The sequence below is a fragment of the Paroedura picta genome, chromosome 1, assembly GCF_049243985.1.
Source record: "Paroedura picta isolate Pp20150507F chromosome 1, Ppicta_v3.0, whole genome shotgun sequence".
Classification (NCBI taxonomy): domain Eukaryota; kingdom Metazoa; phylum Chordata; class Lepidosauria; order Squamata; family Gekkonidae; genus Paroedura; species Paroedura picta.
In genome coordinates, this window is record NC_135369.1 from 40,125,754 (window position 1) to 40,142,228 (window position 16,475).

At 43.4% G+C, this 16,475-nt stretch overlaps 1 protein-coding gene across 42 annotated transcripts in view; it reads left to right on the forward strand.

The window, feature by feature from the left end:
• Positions 1 to 16,475, forward strand: part of NRXN1 (neurexin 1) — a 1,166,434-nt gene that overhangs the window by 833,822 nt on the left and 316,137 nt on the right. For all 42 annotated transcript variants that reach the window (XM_077334531.1, XM_077334465.1, XM_077334492.1 and 39 more), the window contains one exon: positions 13,360 to 13,541. In XM_077334531.1, the coding sequence (XP_077190646.1) occupies positions 13,360 to 13,541 (182 nt within the window). The remainder of the gene's footprint in view (positions 1 to 13,359; positions 13,542 to 16,475) is intronic.

Genomic DNA, 16,475 nt, shown 5'->3' on the forward strand with positions numbered 1-16,475 from the left:
GAGGTGGGTGAGGCTGAGAGAGCCCTGATATTACTGCTTGGTCAGAACAGCTTTATCAGTGCTGTGGCGAGCCCAAGGTCACCCAGCTGGCTGCATGTGTGGGAGGAGCGGGGGAATCAACCCCGCTAGCTAGATTAGAAGTCCACACTCCTAACCACTACACCAAGCACGCTTTTTCTCCAAGTAGGGGCACAAAGCTCCTTGCACTGTTCTCCTCGCTTGTGTTTTATACTTACAACAATCCTGTGAGGTAGATCAGTGTGAGTGTGCAACTAGGCCAGGGTCACTGATGGCAGAATGGGAATTCAAGCCTGGCTCTTCCAGATCCTCGTCCACCTCTCGAACCACCACACCACATTGGCTGTATCTGTTCATGCAGGTGGCATTTCTTTTTGGCTGTTTTCAAGACTTAATGAATGCACAGGAATAAGAAAGAGAGGCTGTGGCTCTTCAGTAAAGCATTTACTTGGCGTGTAGGGCACTGGTTCAATCACTGGAATCTCCGGCAAAAGGATCAGGGGGTAGGGTATGTAAAGTCCCTGGAGAGCCATTGCCTGGAGTTCCTGGAGAGCCACTGCCAGCCTGGGCAAGCGGTACTGGCCTTGAGAAATCAGTGCTCTGACTCAGTGTAAGCCAGTTTTATCTGTCTACGAGAGGGTGAGTTTATCAATCACTGTTAGATGGGCAACTAGTACAGTTTTGTGGTGCTCAGAGCAGCATACTTGTTTCTGCTGTCTCCACTGGATCCTCACAGGAACCTTTGAAATAGGTTCGGCTGACAAAAAGTGACCTTGGAGCTTTGTGTCGGACTCTCTTACCTGCTAAATCAAAACAGGCTAAATAGAAGCTGCACATTCAAATAAAATATACTTCTGAATGTATTATTTGCTGGAGGTGGCAGTGGGGGTTGTTTTCATAATTCCCTGCTTGTGCTCTTTCCAGAGCCACCTGGTTAGAGAGGGACAGTGGTTCTGTGCTCCGCATAAAACTAGAGAATGGGGCCCCTGAGTCACTCAGGCAATGCAAGCAGAGATCAATCAGCTTCAGGGCTGTTCATGGGATCCTACCATCCTACAGTGGAATTCCTTCCATCGGAATTCCAGGCAGCACAGGGGATCAGTGGTGACTCCACGGGGGCAGGGGCTTAGGGGCAGGGTCATCTGCCTGCAGGAGGTTGGGAGCTCCCAGTGTTTCCCCTTCCAGTGTGGGTCTTGAGCTGGTAACATCCTTGAATCTTGGTCCAAATGATGGGAGCCAGACTTCCCTGCAGGGAGCAGGTGGGAGTATGAATGGGCATTGGCTCCACAGACATCTTAGGATGTGTGTGTGTCTGTGTAAAAAGTAACTGTTCTGTGTTAAGTTTAGTTATTATGTTTTCTTTTTTCTTTAGATCAGTAGTAAGTAGATGTAAGAGCTATTTTCCCTCTACCTTAATCTGTAGCAATATTTTCCTGTGTAAGTTAGCAGACTTTGATTAAAAATCCCACCCTCCCTCCCAACCTTAGATTACTCGCTAATGCCATACATAAACATGCAGGCACAGGAGAAGGGTGATAATAGTTGAGAAACTTTGCTCTTTGTACTAGCAATAGGCAGCTTTTACCAGTGTCCTCCAAGTCACTGGTCCCCAACCTTTTTATCACCGGGGACCACTCAACGCTTGACAATTTTACTGAGGCCCGGTGGAGGGGGGGGATTGCCGTTGGCAATCAAGTGAGCGCTCCTAAGCGCTGGGACTCCAGGGGGGCGGGGAAGCCGAGGCGGCGCTTCTGCTCAGGGAGGCGGGGTGGCTGGGGCAGGGGAGGGAGGCACAGCCATCGGCAATCAAGTGAGCGCTCCTAAGCGCTGGGACTCCAGGGGGGCAGGGAAGCCGAGGTGGCGCTTCTGCTCAGGGAGGCGGGCTGGCTGGGGCGAGGGAGGGAGGCACAGCCGTCGGCATGCCAGAGAGCGCATGCCAGAGAGCTCTGAGCCTGCACATGTGCACCTGCCGGATCATTGATGAAGTAAAGGGCCAGGGCGGGGGGAGAAGGCGTCCTTCGCGGCCCACCTCCAATTAGTCGATGAACCACATGTAGTCCGTGGCCCACAGGTTGGGGATCGCTACTCCAAGTCATTGATTGCAAGGGAGGCTATACTTCTTAACATAGAAGGTGGCGAAACAAGTGGAACAGACATACATATGAACTTGCAACACACACAGACTCAGGGGGGTGGCATTATGACAAAGGTAACAGGAATGTTTTATTTGAGATGCCCCATTTACAAATGTAAGCCATCAGTGGATGCCACTATGAGCCTGTGTGCATGAATCGGGCATGTATTAGGCTGCAAAACATGTTTCTCTCATGTTTAGGAATAAACTAAACAAGTCCACTCCAGCACTGTGCACTTAGGAAATATAAAACGTCCATATTTTGACACTGGAAGAACTTTGAGCAGGCCTAGACAACAGCTCTTCTCTGGTGAAAGGTGAGGAGGGAAGGACATCTCCTGGTGTCTTGATTGTGCCAGGAAAGTGTGACTGTTGCTTGAAGGATAGTTCTTTGGCTTGCAGAATGATCCACTTCTGCCAGGTGTTTGCTGTGGATCTAACAGGCTCCCTGAAATGGGACTGCTGAACTGTTTCATGTAGACCACCAACAGATGGTAGAGTCATTTGTTTGCTATCAACCTTGGTAAAATCTGAAATGGGTTCCTGGCTCCACATTACGTGGTTGGCCCCTTTGGCAGTGCCAACGAGCCCCTTAACTGTACTCCTTGAGCATCTGGCGCAATTAATAAGTCATGAAGAATCAATCGGTAGGCTATGCAAGACTTCTGGTCCCTCATGTGTATCTCATTTATAGTAATGGGCAATTCAGTCAATATGCAGTGGTAAGATTCTTAATTTCCAATGCGAGAAACAAATTAGGCAGCCGTTAATATAATATTTGAATTTCACCTGTGCATATTACATAATTATTTTTGAGAGAGAAAGACATTTCTCTAGCAGCTTGACTAACGTAGGCTTTTCACCAAAGAAAAATGCCCACCTTTTTGAGAACGCTACGCTTACCCGCTAAGTCAGTAGGGAGGATGTAGGAGGAAGAAATCTTTTCTTATTTATAGATGTTTGACTTTTAATTTCCATCTGATGCCTTGGCAAGCATTCAGAGAAAGACACGTTGTATCCTTTAATAAAATTATAAGCAAAGTGGAATCTTATATCTTAGCAGTTGAGTGTCAATTTAAAGCAGTTTTAAGGTTTTGGTGAAATTAATTGCTTAATTTTCTCATTTATTTTGTTATACACAGATGGTGGCACTGCTAGTTTTACCTTTTCTATAGAAACAATCTGGATCTGTGGATGGTTCCAAAATTCTCATCTGACTTTTTTCCTCCTGTAGACTTTGTGGTTTAGATTCCAAAGTGGAATGTACACAATAAAGGTAAAGGTATCCCCTGTGCAAACACTGGGTCATGTCTGACCCTTGGGGTGATGCCCTCTCGCGTTTTCATGGCAGACTCAATACGGGGTGGTTTGCCAGTGCCTTCCCCAATGTACACATTGTTGTTGTTGTTGTTGTTAGGTGCGAAGTCGTGTCCAACCCATTGCGACCCCATGGACAATGATCCTCCAGGCCTTCCTGTCCTCTACCATTCCCTGGAATCCATTTAAGTTTGCACCTACTGCTTCAGTGACTCCATCCAGCCACCTCATTCTCTGTCGTCCCCTTCTTCTTTTGCCCTCAATCACTCCCAGCATTAGGCTCTTCTCCAGGGAGTCCTTCCTTCTGATGAGGTGGCCAAAGTATTTGAGTTTCATCTTCAGAATCTGGCCTTCTAAGGAGCAGTCAGGGCTGATCGCCTCTAGGACTGACCGGTTTGTTCGCCTTGCAGTCCAAGGGACTCGCAAGAGTCTTCTCCGGGACCAGGGTTCAAAAGCCTCAATTCTTTGATGCTCAGCCTTCCTTATGGTCCAACTTTCACAGCCATACATTGCAACTGGGAATACCATAGCCTTGACTAAACACACTTTTGTTGGCAGGGTGATGTCTCTGCTTTTTAGGATGCTGTCTAGATTTGCCATAGCTTTCCTCCCCTGGAGCAAGCGTCTTTTAATTTCTTTGCTGCTGTCCCCATCTGCAGTGATCTTGGAGCCCAGGAAAATAAAATCTGTCACTATCTCCATTTCTTCCCCACCTATTTTCCAGGAATTGAGAGGGCCAGATGCCATGATCTTCATTTTCTTGATGTTGAGTTTCAAGCCAACTTTTGTACTCTCCTCCTTCACCCGCATCAACAGGCTCTTTAGTTCCTCTTCACTTTCTGCCACTAGAGTGGTATCATCTGTATATCTGAGGTTGCTGATATTTCTCCTTGCAATCTTGATCCAAATTTGTGACTCATCTAACCCCGTCTTTCTCATGATGTGCTCCACATACAAGTTAAATAGGCAAGGCGACAGTATACAGCCTTGCCGAACTCCTTTCTCAATTTTGAACCAATCAGTGATTCCATGCCCGGTTTTCACTGTTGCTTCTTGACCTGCATATAGGTTTCTCAAGAGACAAATAAGATGCTCTGGTATTCCCATCTCTTTAAGAACTTGCCACAATTTGTTGTGTTCCACACAATCAAAGGCTTTAGCATAGTCAATTAAGCAGAATAGATGTTTTTCTGGAACTCCCTAGCTTTCTGCATGATCCAGCGTATGTTGGCAATTTGATCTCTAGTTCCTCTGCCTCTTTGAAATCCTGCCTGTACTTCTGGAAGTTCTCGGTCCACATATTGCTGGAGCCTAGCTTGTAGGATTTTGAGCATAACTTTGCTAGCATGAGAAATGAGTGCAATGGTACGGTAGTTTGAACATTTTTTGTCATTGCCCTTCTTTGGGATTGGAATGTAAACTGACCTTTTCCAATCCTGTGGCCATTGCTGAGTTTTCCAAATTTGTTGGCATATTGAGTGTAGCACTTCTACTGCATCATCTTTTTAGATTTTGATGTACACATTAGGAACTCTCTATTGATCAGTTTATTCCACACACACCCCATACACATTTTTGTACAGCACTGTGCTGAAGCCTCTTTTTAACATGTTTCATGTCCTTCACATCTTTCACACAGGCATGTGTGCCTTGATAAAACACAAAAAAGCTATCTTTATATGTCTGTTTTTTACCATTGTAACTTGATTCTTTTTGCCTTCTTTCTTCATCATTGCACACACACAAAAAATCTTAATCTAATAATTTTACAATTTTCACAAGCTACACTGACGATATAATTTTTAAAAAGAATAATAAAGTAACACCAAGACTGCTTTTCTGCATTGAGCTCAGTGACCAGGAGGATGACATATCAGTGAAATATCTCAAAGATATTAGCATTTTGGTAGCACAGTATTACTGAAATGAAACCTATGCTGTAGAATGTGGCTACGTTGGTCATTTTACATTGATGATAACCTATCTAAGGTTTAGCAATAATACAATACCACACCATTAATAAGAAGTTTTAAATGTTTCCAAAAACATTTTAGACTATGAATTGTCAAAGGCTTTCACAGCTGGAGTCAACTAGCTTTGCGTGTTTCCTGGACTGTGTCTGTGGCCTGGTAATTGCCACACCATGGCCATGCAGCTCGGAAGAACCACAAAAGCCAATTTTAGACTGTTATTAGAATGCTATTGAAAGATTTTTAGGTGGGTAGAAGGGATTGTGTCAGTGCTTGGCTCTTGTGGTCCTTTCTTGCATGACTAGGGAAAGGCCGATCACCACTTCGGGGTCAGGAGGTGAATTTCTTCCTAGCCAGACTGGCCAGGGATTCTGAGTTGTTTTGTGTGTGGGGGGGGGGGCATCATTTGGATATGGAATTGAGGGCACTGTAAGTGAGCACCGTGGGTGAGTGAGTTTCCTGTATTGTGCAGGGGGTTGGACTAAATAAGCCTGAGGGTCCCTTCCAATTCTGTGATTCTATTAAAGAAGTGGTGGGATGGGGAAGATGTGTCATTTTAAGTGCAGTTTTGAAAGCCACTCTGTATCCTAGTGGCTCTCACACTGGTCTTCAGGAGTAGCACCAGATGATGTCATAATGATCATGGGGCAGTCATAGCAAAGTAGGGATCTCATGCAATTCAATGGAACAAAGAAGTGCTTTGCTGGTAATGCAGAAGTCCCTAATGCCACATTGGAAGGGGGGGGGGCTTTTGCTCTACTATCCCAATGCCCCAGCTGTCACCAAGGTTACTCTTAAGTCCCTAATGCCACATAAGAGAAACCTTGGTGACAGCTGGGGTATTGGGATAGTAGAGAAAAGTCCCCCCCTTCCAATTTCGACTAATGATGACTGCAGATGAGATTAGTCATTCTACTTATGTGACTCATGTAATTTGAAACTCATTAGGTGTGCATGTATCAGGAATTTAGGAAAATTGTCCTTGTTGATTTTCTGCCTGCACACATCACTTGAGCACCCAGTATCTAGCTGAAAGACTGAGTACATGAAGCCTAATTTATATGTAAGCATAATATGCAAGACTGAACAACATGCTTGTTACTTGTAAGGCACAGAAGATAAGGTGTGGCATAATTTGTAATTTACATGTTTTTTTTGTTTGTGGGGGGGTTTAACCCCACTCTTAACTCCACTCTTAAACCAAAGTTTATATCTTTACCTCTGTTCCAGTCAAGATATAGTGTAATGCTTAAAGGGTGTCAGGCTGGCTTTGAGGGACTGATGTTTCCATGTAATCTGAGTGGCTAAATTTGACATCAGAGGGTTTTTTTTTGCCTTTGCTTTCCATGGAATTAGGATTAAATTCTAGGAAGGAGATTGAAGCTATAAGATTGGGACACCCCCCCCCCCTCCATCCCTTTTTCTGCAGGTCTGAAATTGATAGTAAAACTAATATCTTATAACAATTGCTTGTGTTCTTTGTAGGCTTTAATAGTTAATGGAAAGGGTTGAACAATAAATGCCGATCAGTCTCAAAGTAATGAATTTTACATTATTATATTTGCCTTTCCTGAAATATAAACACTAGAGAGCCTGTTCTCAAATGGCTTATAGCCCATTTTTGCATAATTAACACGGGAAGCTCAAAGAATAGCAGCTTTGTGGATTAGACAAAGGAAGGGCTCCTGATCATCAATGCAGATTAATTAGCCTGTTATCTGAATCTCAGCTGGTGTTCTGGCCACATGAGGAGGCAAGAGTGCAGGGAGAGTTAATGCTTCCTTTAGGAAGAAAGAGAGAGAGGACCTTGTGAATGTGCCATTTTTTCTCAAGTTTTTCATATCAAAGGGCATAAAAGTATCTGACCATTCTCTGGCCCAACCCACAACTCCTGTGTAAAGTGCTGTCAAGTCGCACTATTTTAGGATGACCCTGTAAGGCAAGGCAAGAAACCTGCAGAGGTAGTTTCCCATTGCAACCCCAGGCTTCCTTGGAAGTTTCCAATGCAAGTGTTAACCAGGACTGACCATGCTTAGCTTCTGAGATCTGAGGATAGTTTCAGAGGGTAGCCATGATGGTCTGCAAGAGAACAGTTAGATTTGTGCCCAGTAGCACTTTAGAAAATAGCTAGTTCTTTTGGGATATAGATTTGTGAGTCAGAGCTCTCAGACACAAGTAGTCTGACAAAGGCAGCTTTGACTCTTGAAGTCTTGTATCCTGAAACTCTTGTTGGTCACTTGAGGAAGACAAGGATAACTTCTTATACTGTAATGAGCAGGTATGAACCTGATGCAGAGCTCCCCTCAGCTGTGAGGTCACAGGGACAGGCTACAGCCTCTCTGGCTGAGCTATGCTTTGTCCAAGGATGATACAAGTCCTGGCCTAATTGGCAGTGTAGTAGTTGACCAGCACCATGGGCCCCACAACAGTAGCCCTGGAGCAAGGTCCTCAGGGCCAGCTTGGTGTAGCGATTTAAGTGCTATCACTTGGCGTGACCAAACAGTTTGGGGTGACCAAACTGTGGCTCGATTTATAGGAAGTCGTTTGCTGAAATGCAAGGCACATTGCACAATTAAAAGCAGGGCAATAAAGAAGCAGCGAATAAAACTGGGTTACAAAATTAGAGAACCAGGCGCAAAAGCAGTATAGTACATATAGATAATTGTGATGGCAAAAACTGTGGACAATGCAATAAAACCCATGATTTATACACGGAACAAAGCAATGAAAATGGCACAGTTTTGCAACTTTTTTATTAATTAAAATGCCCCCCTGAGCATTCTGTGAAATGATGAAAACACAGGAGATTTCCAGCCAAGCCCCCCTACCCCTCGCTGCCCCAAATCTGACCGTCTTTCCACACGTTCAGCTTTATACACAGAGAGAAAGGGAGAGAGTGAGAGTGAACTGAGTATGGTGTTGTCTCACTCATCCTGTCCCCGTTTGAAGGGGATTTTGACCTCAGGAAATTGCCCATTACATGTGAATGCATCCTTAGCTGCCTGGGGTGTTTATCAAGCCTCCTTCTTGTGCTTAAGAGTTTAAGAGAGGCTGACAGGGCTTGCTTGCAAAGGATGTGCTCTGGCAATTTGCCATCCAGAGGCTGGTCAAGAGTTTTGTGGTGCAGTCAAACTGGATTATTGATGTCACATTTGTTACACTTCCTTTTCCCCAGAGGTTCTTAAAAAAAATAACCTCAACCACAGCACAGGCTATGAAATGGATTATCAGAAGCTGCCTTTCTGTAAAATTAATTAGTTGACTTGGTAATGAATACAGTATGCAAATTTGCAGCCAAAATGGAGGCAACGAACTTGTAGCTCTTTTATTGTGATGCTTCAGACAAAGAGCTCATGGTGCTGGGAAGGCAGGAGAGTGGCTTCTCCACACAACAGTCTGCCTTTAAATCTCCAAGCTGTTTCACCCGCTGCCCTCCATTGATTTCTCTAGATCAAAAACTTTAGCACTTGTTAAAACGGTTGCCATATTGGTGTAGTAAAGGCCTTGCTGCTCAGGCTTCTTGTATGAGAGTTTAAAAACTCTCTGGTGCCTTCAGAGTATTTTGAACATGCATGGCCTACAAAAGACTGATTGACAAACAGTCAGTATTTCCCCATGAGTAAAAATGTATCAGTGTTTGGCATTACTTCCAAGAGTTTTATGCTAACTTGGGACCAGAGGATGTTCTTTGTATGCATGAGGGTCCGAAGTTCAGTCCCAGGTCTGCAGAGGAAAGGTTTCAGAGAGCCGTAGCCAGTCTTAGGAAATAGAACAGCTGGCCCAGGGATCAGCAGATGATGGCTGTGCTAGGAAATCCAGTTTCATTGCCGTATCCCAGAAGCATTCTTGAAATTTCTTCATCAGACTGAATGAAGTGGTGAGCTAATTACAGTTTTATCAAAATCAAAGTATGCCAGGATGTGATTTTAAAAAAAATTGTATTTCATTCCATGACATTTGATAGTTTGGACCATGCAAGTATTTAAGTCAGTACATTAAACGTACACACATATATATTTATTTTTAAAAGTTCTAACATTGTGCATTGTTTATACACTTGAGGGGTCGGTCTTAGTCAACAAGATGCATGATTCATAGACTATATATCTAGAGTATGAATGCATGACTGTTGAAGTGAGATGTTGCTGTTCCATTCATTATTTCATCTTCCACAAAGTAATCAGCCTCCTGGAAACCATGCCTGTCAGACTTCGTTAGGCTTTGCTGCACTATATGGGATTCTCTGTCTCCTGCCTTAAATATCTTGCATACAATTGTTGTTGCATAGACAAAATCAGGTCTTCCCATCCTGGGATTCCCCAAGCAAAGTGCAGTCTGCCAGCCAGAGGCTCACTGGGTTACAAGAGAATCAGGCATTAGAGCCAGCGGGGTGAGACCCAGCATGGTGCAGAGGTTAAGAGGAGCAGCTTCTAATCTGGCCAACTGGGTTTGATTCCCTGCTCCTCCACATGCAGCCAGCTGCTTGTCTTTGGGCTCCTCACAGTCCTGGTAGTGCTGTTCTGACCAAGCAGTTCTGACAGAGCTCTTTCAGCTTCACCTACCTTACAAGGTGTCTGTTGCGGCGAGAGGAAAGGGAAGGTGATTGTAATCTGCTTTGAGACTCCTTCAGAGAGTGAAAAGTGGGCTAAAAAAACTTACTCCTCTGCTTCCAGTAGTTATGAGTGGTGGCCTCTAATCTGGAGAACTGAGTTTCATTTCCAACTCCTCCTCCACGTGCAGCCAGCTGAGTGACCTAGGGCGAGTCACAAGTCTCAGAACTCTCTCAGCCTACCTCTGCTGTGGGGAGGAAAGGGAAAAAAAGCACTTGTGATCCACTTAGAGACTCCTCCAGGTCGTAAAAAGCAGAGTACAACCCCCCCCCCCACTCTTCTCTCTTCTTCATTGTTCTGTTCCTTGAGATGGCAAAATCAGAGAGGACATCAAACAGCTGGCAAGTTGCAGGGCTGCCTTCTTCTGGGTGGATGAAGAGTTGCACAGGCTTGAATGAGTCTGATGACCAATGTTATACCATCTGATGAACATGAAATAAAAAGGGGTTGAGATGTTGATGATTACCAAATGTCCGGAAAAAAAGAGAAAGAAAAATAAGATGATAGAATGGTCCGGTCTACCCCTGTCTCTTTAATCTGAGGGTTGATTTACAGAAACCAGCCCGTCAAGAATTTCAGACTGATGTTAAGGGGATGGTAGCTATAGGATCTGTTGAGAAGTTCACACCCCAGCAGGGATCTCCATTGCTTAGCCTCTTATTAGGGGAGAACAGGTGATTACATCAAGTGCAGGATAAGAGGTTGCTGCATGCTTGTAAGAAGTTTAATTCCATTCTCCGTGAACTTCAGTGCTTGTGAAAGAAATTTGCTTAAATTGTATGTGCTTGTTTCCAAATTGGAGTGCCACAAGCATCCCTGAGATATAGAAGATCAAGCTGCAAATGATCAAGGACTGGTTCACCCAGATTTCATTACGGCTGTTGACAAGGTTTCCCATGAAGTTCTGATGAGTAAAATACAGACTGTATTTTTGGATGTCTAGGTGAACAGGGAACTAGTTAGAAAACCATACCCAAAGAGTAGTTGTCAATGATATTTCATCAGATTGGAGGGAGGTGAGCAGCCGGATGACAAAGGGCTCAGTACTTGGTCCTGTACTTGTTAACATTTTTATCAGTGATCTGGATGAAGGGGTGGAGGGACTTTTCATTAAATCTGCAGATGACACCAAATTGAGGGAATAGTGAACACCCAGAATATAGATCACAAACATGGGAAAGATACATACTGGATGGCAGATACACTTCTGAGTAGCAGTGCCTGTGAACGAGATCTTGGATACTTCTGGACTGTAAACTAAATATGAGCAGACAGTGTGATGCAGCGGTAAAGAAGGAGAAGGCAGTTTTGGACTATAAGCAGAGGCATCACATCAAAATTATAAGATATCATCGTCCTGTTATATACCACTTTGGTCGGACCGCACCTGGAGTACTGTGTGCAGTTCTGGAGGCCTCATTCCACAAGGCGTGTACTCAAAATTGAGATAGTTCAAAGGAGAGTGATAAAGATGGTCCAGGGCCAGGGGACCAAGCCCTATGAAGAAAGCCTGAGGGACTTGGGAATGCTCAGTCTGGAGAAAAGGAGCTTCGGGGGAGATGATTGTTCTCTTTTAATATTTCAAAGGTTGTCTCTTAGAGAAGGGCAGCAGAGAACAAGACCCACAGCAATGAGTTTAAACTACGTGTAGAACAGTACCAGCTAGATATCAGGAAAAAACAGTTTGACAGACAGAGTAGTTCAGCGGTGGAATCGGCTGTCTAAGGAGGTGGCAAACTCCCCCTCATTGACAGTCTTCAAGCAGTGACTGGGCAGATATTTATCTTGGGTACTTTAGGCTGATCTTGCACTGAGCAGTGGGTTGGACTAGACGGCCTATATTCCCCTCTCAACTCTGATGCTATGGTGGTACTAGGGCTGCAGCATTAAACAATCCCTGGCATGACTGAGTGCACCATCACAGATCATCATGGTGGTGCCTGCTTGTTGACTGTTTCAACAACAATGGGTAGTACTTTTGTATTTTGCAGGCATTCCATAATCGAGGATGTGAGCAGTTCAGTAATTTAAATGTTAAGCAGGGCACATAGTTTCATCTTTACCACTTCAGATAAGAGGATTGCTTGTTTGATATCCCCAGGGCTATCCCAAGACATTTCAGAGCCTGCAGCAGAAGAAGCAAATAGTGCTCTACACATCAGTAAAAATATGAAAATAAGTTGAATAATTTACCATTTCACATCCTGTAAGTGGTTTAAAATAGCTCTAGTTTTTTGAAGACCAAGTTTCCCTGCATGGATAAAATTATGGACCCTAATCCTAAAAATTCCGAAACTGACTTCCTTTTGATCTGAACAACGAAGTGCAGGGAGACACCTATACAAGAAACTCAAGCTGTCTCCCTGCTGAAAAGTTCTTAATTGGTTAACCATAAGAAAGTAAAATATTCAGCTGTTTAATCAATTAAATGTATGAATTTGCCGTGTTCCTTGGATGCATCCAGGTGCTGTCCTAGAAGAAGCATTCTTTCCTATGTGAAAGAAAAGGAGGAAAGAGAGAGCCAGTTTGGTGTAGTGGTTAGGAGTGCGGACTTCTAATCTGGCATGCCAGGTTCGATTCTGCGCTCCCCCACGTGCAACCAGCTGGGTGATCTTGGGATCGCCACGGCACTGATAAAACTGTTCTGACCGGGCAGTGATATCAGTGCTCTCTCAGCCTCACCCACCCCACAGAGTGTCTGTTGTGGGGAGAGACAGGGAAAGCGACTGTAAGCTGCTTTGAGCCGCCTTCGGGTAGGGAAAAGCGGCATATAAGAACCAACTCTTCTTCTTCTTCTCCTTAGAAAGTCTCTTTAATGACTGTTGATTGCCCTCACTAAAAATAAGTAATAAAACTCACTACATGACAAATGAATTAATTACTCAACTATACATTGCACTCCTTTTAGAAACATCTCAATCAAGCCTCTCCCTTTTTGCACATTCAGGAAGGTTTTAACTGTGGAGTTCTAGCCACTACTCCTAAATACAGCTGAAGGGTCCTGCAAAATCTGTGCTAGAGCAACTGCTTGACACCATCTTTGGAGCAAACCTCAAACAAAAAAGTGTCTCAAGTGTGCTTTTGGAATGTTTGACTTATCAGAGTTGCAATTCTTGCAATTCTTGCAATTGTGTCAATAAAAGCCATGCAGGATGGGGGTTGTGGAAATACAGGGGGTTAAGCAAAATTGAATGGCAAAGCTTCCTGCATCCAATCCAGTATTTGTTATATTATGTACAAATCTTGCTGCTTCTTTTTTCAAAGTCATACCAATACAAAAGGTCTAATTAGTTCTCTTTTTGTTTTACAGCGGGAACAACGTACATATTTAGCAAAGGTGGTGGACAGATCACATATACGTGGCCTCCCAACGATCGGCCCAGCACGCGTGCAGATAGACTGGCAATAGGGTTTAGCACAGTTCAAAAAGAAGCCGTCTTGGTGCGAGTGGACAGCTCTGCTGGGCTCGGTGATTATTTAGAGCTGCATATCGTAAGTATCATCAGCCAAATGCAATGTATCTATTTATCTGTGTCTTCCTATCGCAGCTTTCACTACTGCTTTATGACAATAATGTCCTCTCCTGAAAATGATTGTCTGCTGTCAAGTAATGTTTTTCCCCCCAAAAGCAGTTAAGAGATTTATAAATTTCAGTCAAATTTTCAGAAATGATTTTTGTTAACCCATTGGTTAGCAGCAAGCTGAACAAATCACATGGTCTCAATTTCTGGCATTTTAAAACCATTTTTGACCTGCTGATTTCTGTAGGATTCAACAAGACTACGGATTTGGTTCTTCATGATTGTTGCAAAATTGGCCTTGTCTCTTGGATGTTGCAGCAATTTGTGAGAATTGGATGAGATAACTAGTGAAATTGGATTGTGAAGGTATTATGGTATAAAATACTTCGAGAAACACAGTTTGGCTCTTGGTCACTGGCATTCTCATGATGTTCAACACATCATAGATGCAGGATGTAGTGGAGCTCTCAGTCTTTGAACTGTGCCCTTACTGCCATGTCTGATAAGAAATGTAGACTTGGTCATGTATGCGTATTTATGTGTGTGAGAAAGAAGATGGGGTAGGGAGAGCATATCCTGTTATACAGCGAGGTCTTTGTTTGCCGGGACCTAGAAACCTCTAAGCAGTCTAAACTGGGTTCCTTTTGGGCTGGGGCAGACATCAAAATGGCCTGCATCCAGGCCAAAATGGATCTTTGAGGTACAGAAACCCATATTTCAGTATCTAAATCCCTCATTTTTGAGGTTGGCCATCTTCTTTCCTTTCAGCTACAATAACATATAACAGTTCATTTATATGGATGTCAGGGAGGGATATGTTTGTCCAAGCAGATTTGCAAAAGAATCTGTCAGAGGAATGGCAATGATCCCGTTTGACTGGGTGCATTGTTAATCCCCAGGAGAGCTGACTGATCCCGCCTTTACTGTGGTGATAAATTTTCTGTAGAAAACACAGTTGTCACCTTGAAAACTCTAGCAGGGTAATTTCAAGTTGCCTTGGAGCAAATAAGTCGTAATCACCATGGAAAGTGTCTGGAAGTTTATGGCATCATAAATAAATGATCAGTTGAGATAAACTTAACTAGGGCAGCCGAGAATTTCAGCAGCTTTAGATTAATCTCAACTTTGTTAATATATTAAGTCTGCATTTGATTTAACAACGTCGCTACTTTGCTGAAGAAGGAATAGTTCCTCTTGCAAGAAATTACTTATTGATCTATTAGCAATTTACAATTTTACCCTCGGAAAAACACTGTGTGGTGATTATTCCCAAATCTCATTGCGCCGTTCTGGTGAGTTATGGGGACTGTCCTTTCACATGCAGATCTTTTTGTCTTCCTACTTTTTTTTTTTTTTGGTAACAGTCCTCACTAACGTATCTGTTCTTAGTCTATTTGATGACGATGACACTGATGTGATAGCATTTGTTACGTGTGACATACCTATCCACACTTCTATGTGTCAACTGTACCTTCAAGGACCTCTACACCTGTATTGTCCAGTTTATTCAGCTTAAGAACATGTTCTGAAATCCTGCTGGCTACATTTCTGGACAACCAGAGACAGGGATTTTCATTGGTGGGCTTCATCTTTTGAATACCCTCTTCTTTCAGGTGACAGGCCAAAGCACTTCATTTCACCTGGACTGTCAGTTAGAAGCACTATCTCTTTCTGCTGGTTTGTGATCTGATCTTGCCTGAGGATTGTTTTTATTCCTATCGTTTTAGATTGTTTTTATGCCCTGGCTTGTTTTTAGTGCTTATATTCTATTGTTTTGCTTGTAAGTCTCTAGAGATGAGGCACAAACATTTTCCCAGTATATACACAAGATACAAACAAAACCAGAATGTGTAAAGAAAGCACACAAGAACGCCCAGCATGACATGGATCTCTGCAGCACTTCTTTATCCTGTCTGAAACTCACAATAGTCCATCACAGCTGAGTCAGTTTTTGCAAAGCTTCCAGCCACAAAACAACTGCCGAAACTGCAGCAAGTCATATTCTGCATTGGGGACGGGGGGGGGGGGAGAGAATACTGTAAGCCACTTTGGGTCCCCATTGGGGAGAGAAGTGGGGCATTAATGAAGTAAATTAAATAAATAAATAAAATAAGGGCCATCCCCCCCCAAAAAGAAAACTGCAGGAAATGTGTGAAAGGTAGAATTGCCACTCTCATTCTTGGTCCTGGAGGTCTCTGGGAATTACCACTTATTTCCAGTTCCCCTGGATGAAATGGCAGCTTTATAGGCTGAACTCTATGGCATCATGTTCCTACTGATCTCCTTCCTCTCCCCAAACTCCACTCTTCCTAGACACTGTCCCCAAATGGCCAGTGGTTTTCCAAGCTGGAGCTGGCAACCCTGGGAAAGGTAGGATGGTGTCTGTTCGAGCTCAAGAATATAACACATTTTCCCTGCAACTCCCGTCCCTGAAATTAATTATGTCGCGCCTAGGCAAAACTGACATAATTTTAAATGAATACCGCAGTTGCATTTATTTAATATGAATTATATTTTCATTAAACCACATAACAGTCATAGTGCTTATATATTCTTAACAGACAAAAAAACATCCTGCAAAATAAAGAATATTTAAATATACAAATCAGTGATGTCCAAAAACAGCAGCAGTCTCAAAGTAAAAGAAGACATTTCTTGCACAGCAATGCTTTAAGACACTGATTCTTTTTCTGGAACAGCAAAAAAAAAAAAAAAAAAAAACAGCAAAAAATAACAGCGGTTGCTAATATGCACTAATATGCACTGAAAGTGGACCGAAAGTACATTATTCAGCATGTGAGAAAACAGCTTATAGCCAAAGCAGACCTCTGACTGTTTGCCCCTAGAGATATAAGACCTGCCTTCTCCCATCCCCAGGAGTGCAGGTTGGGTGGTTACAACTGTC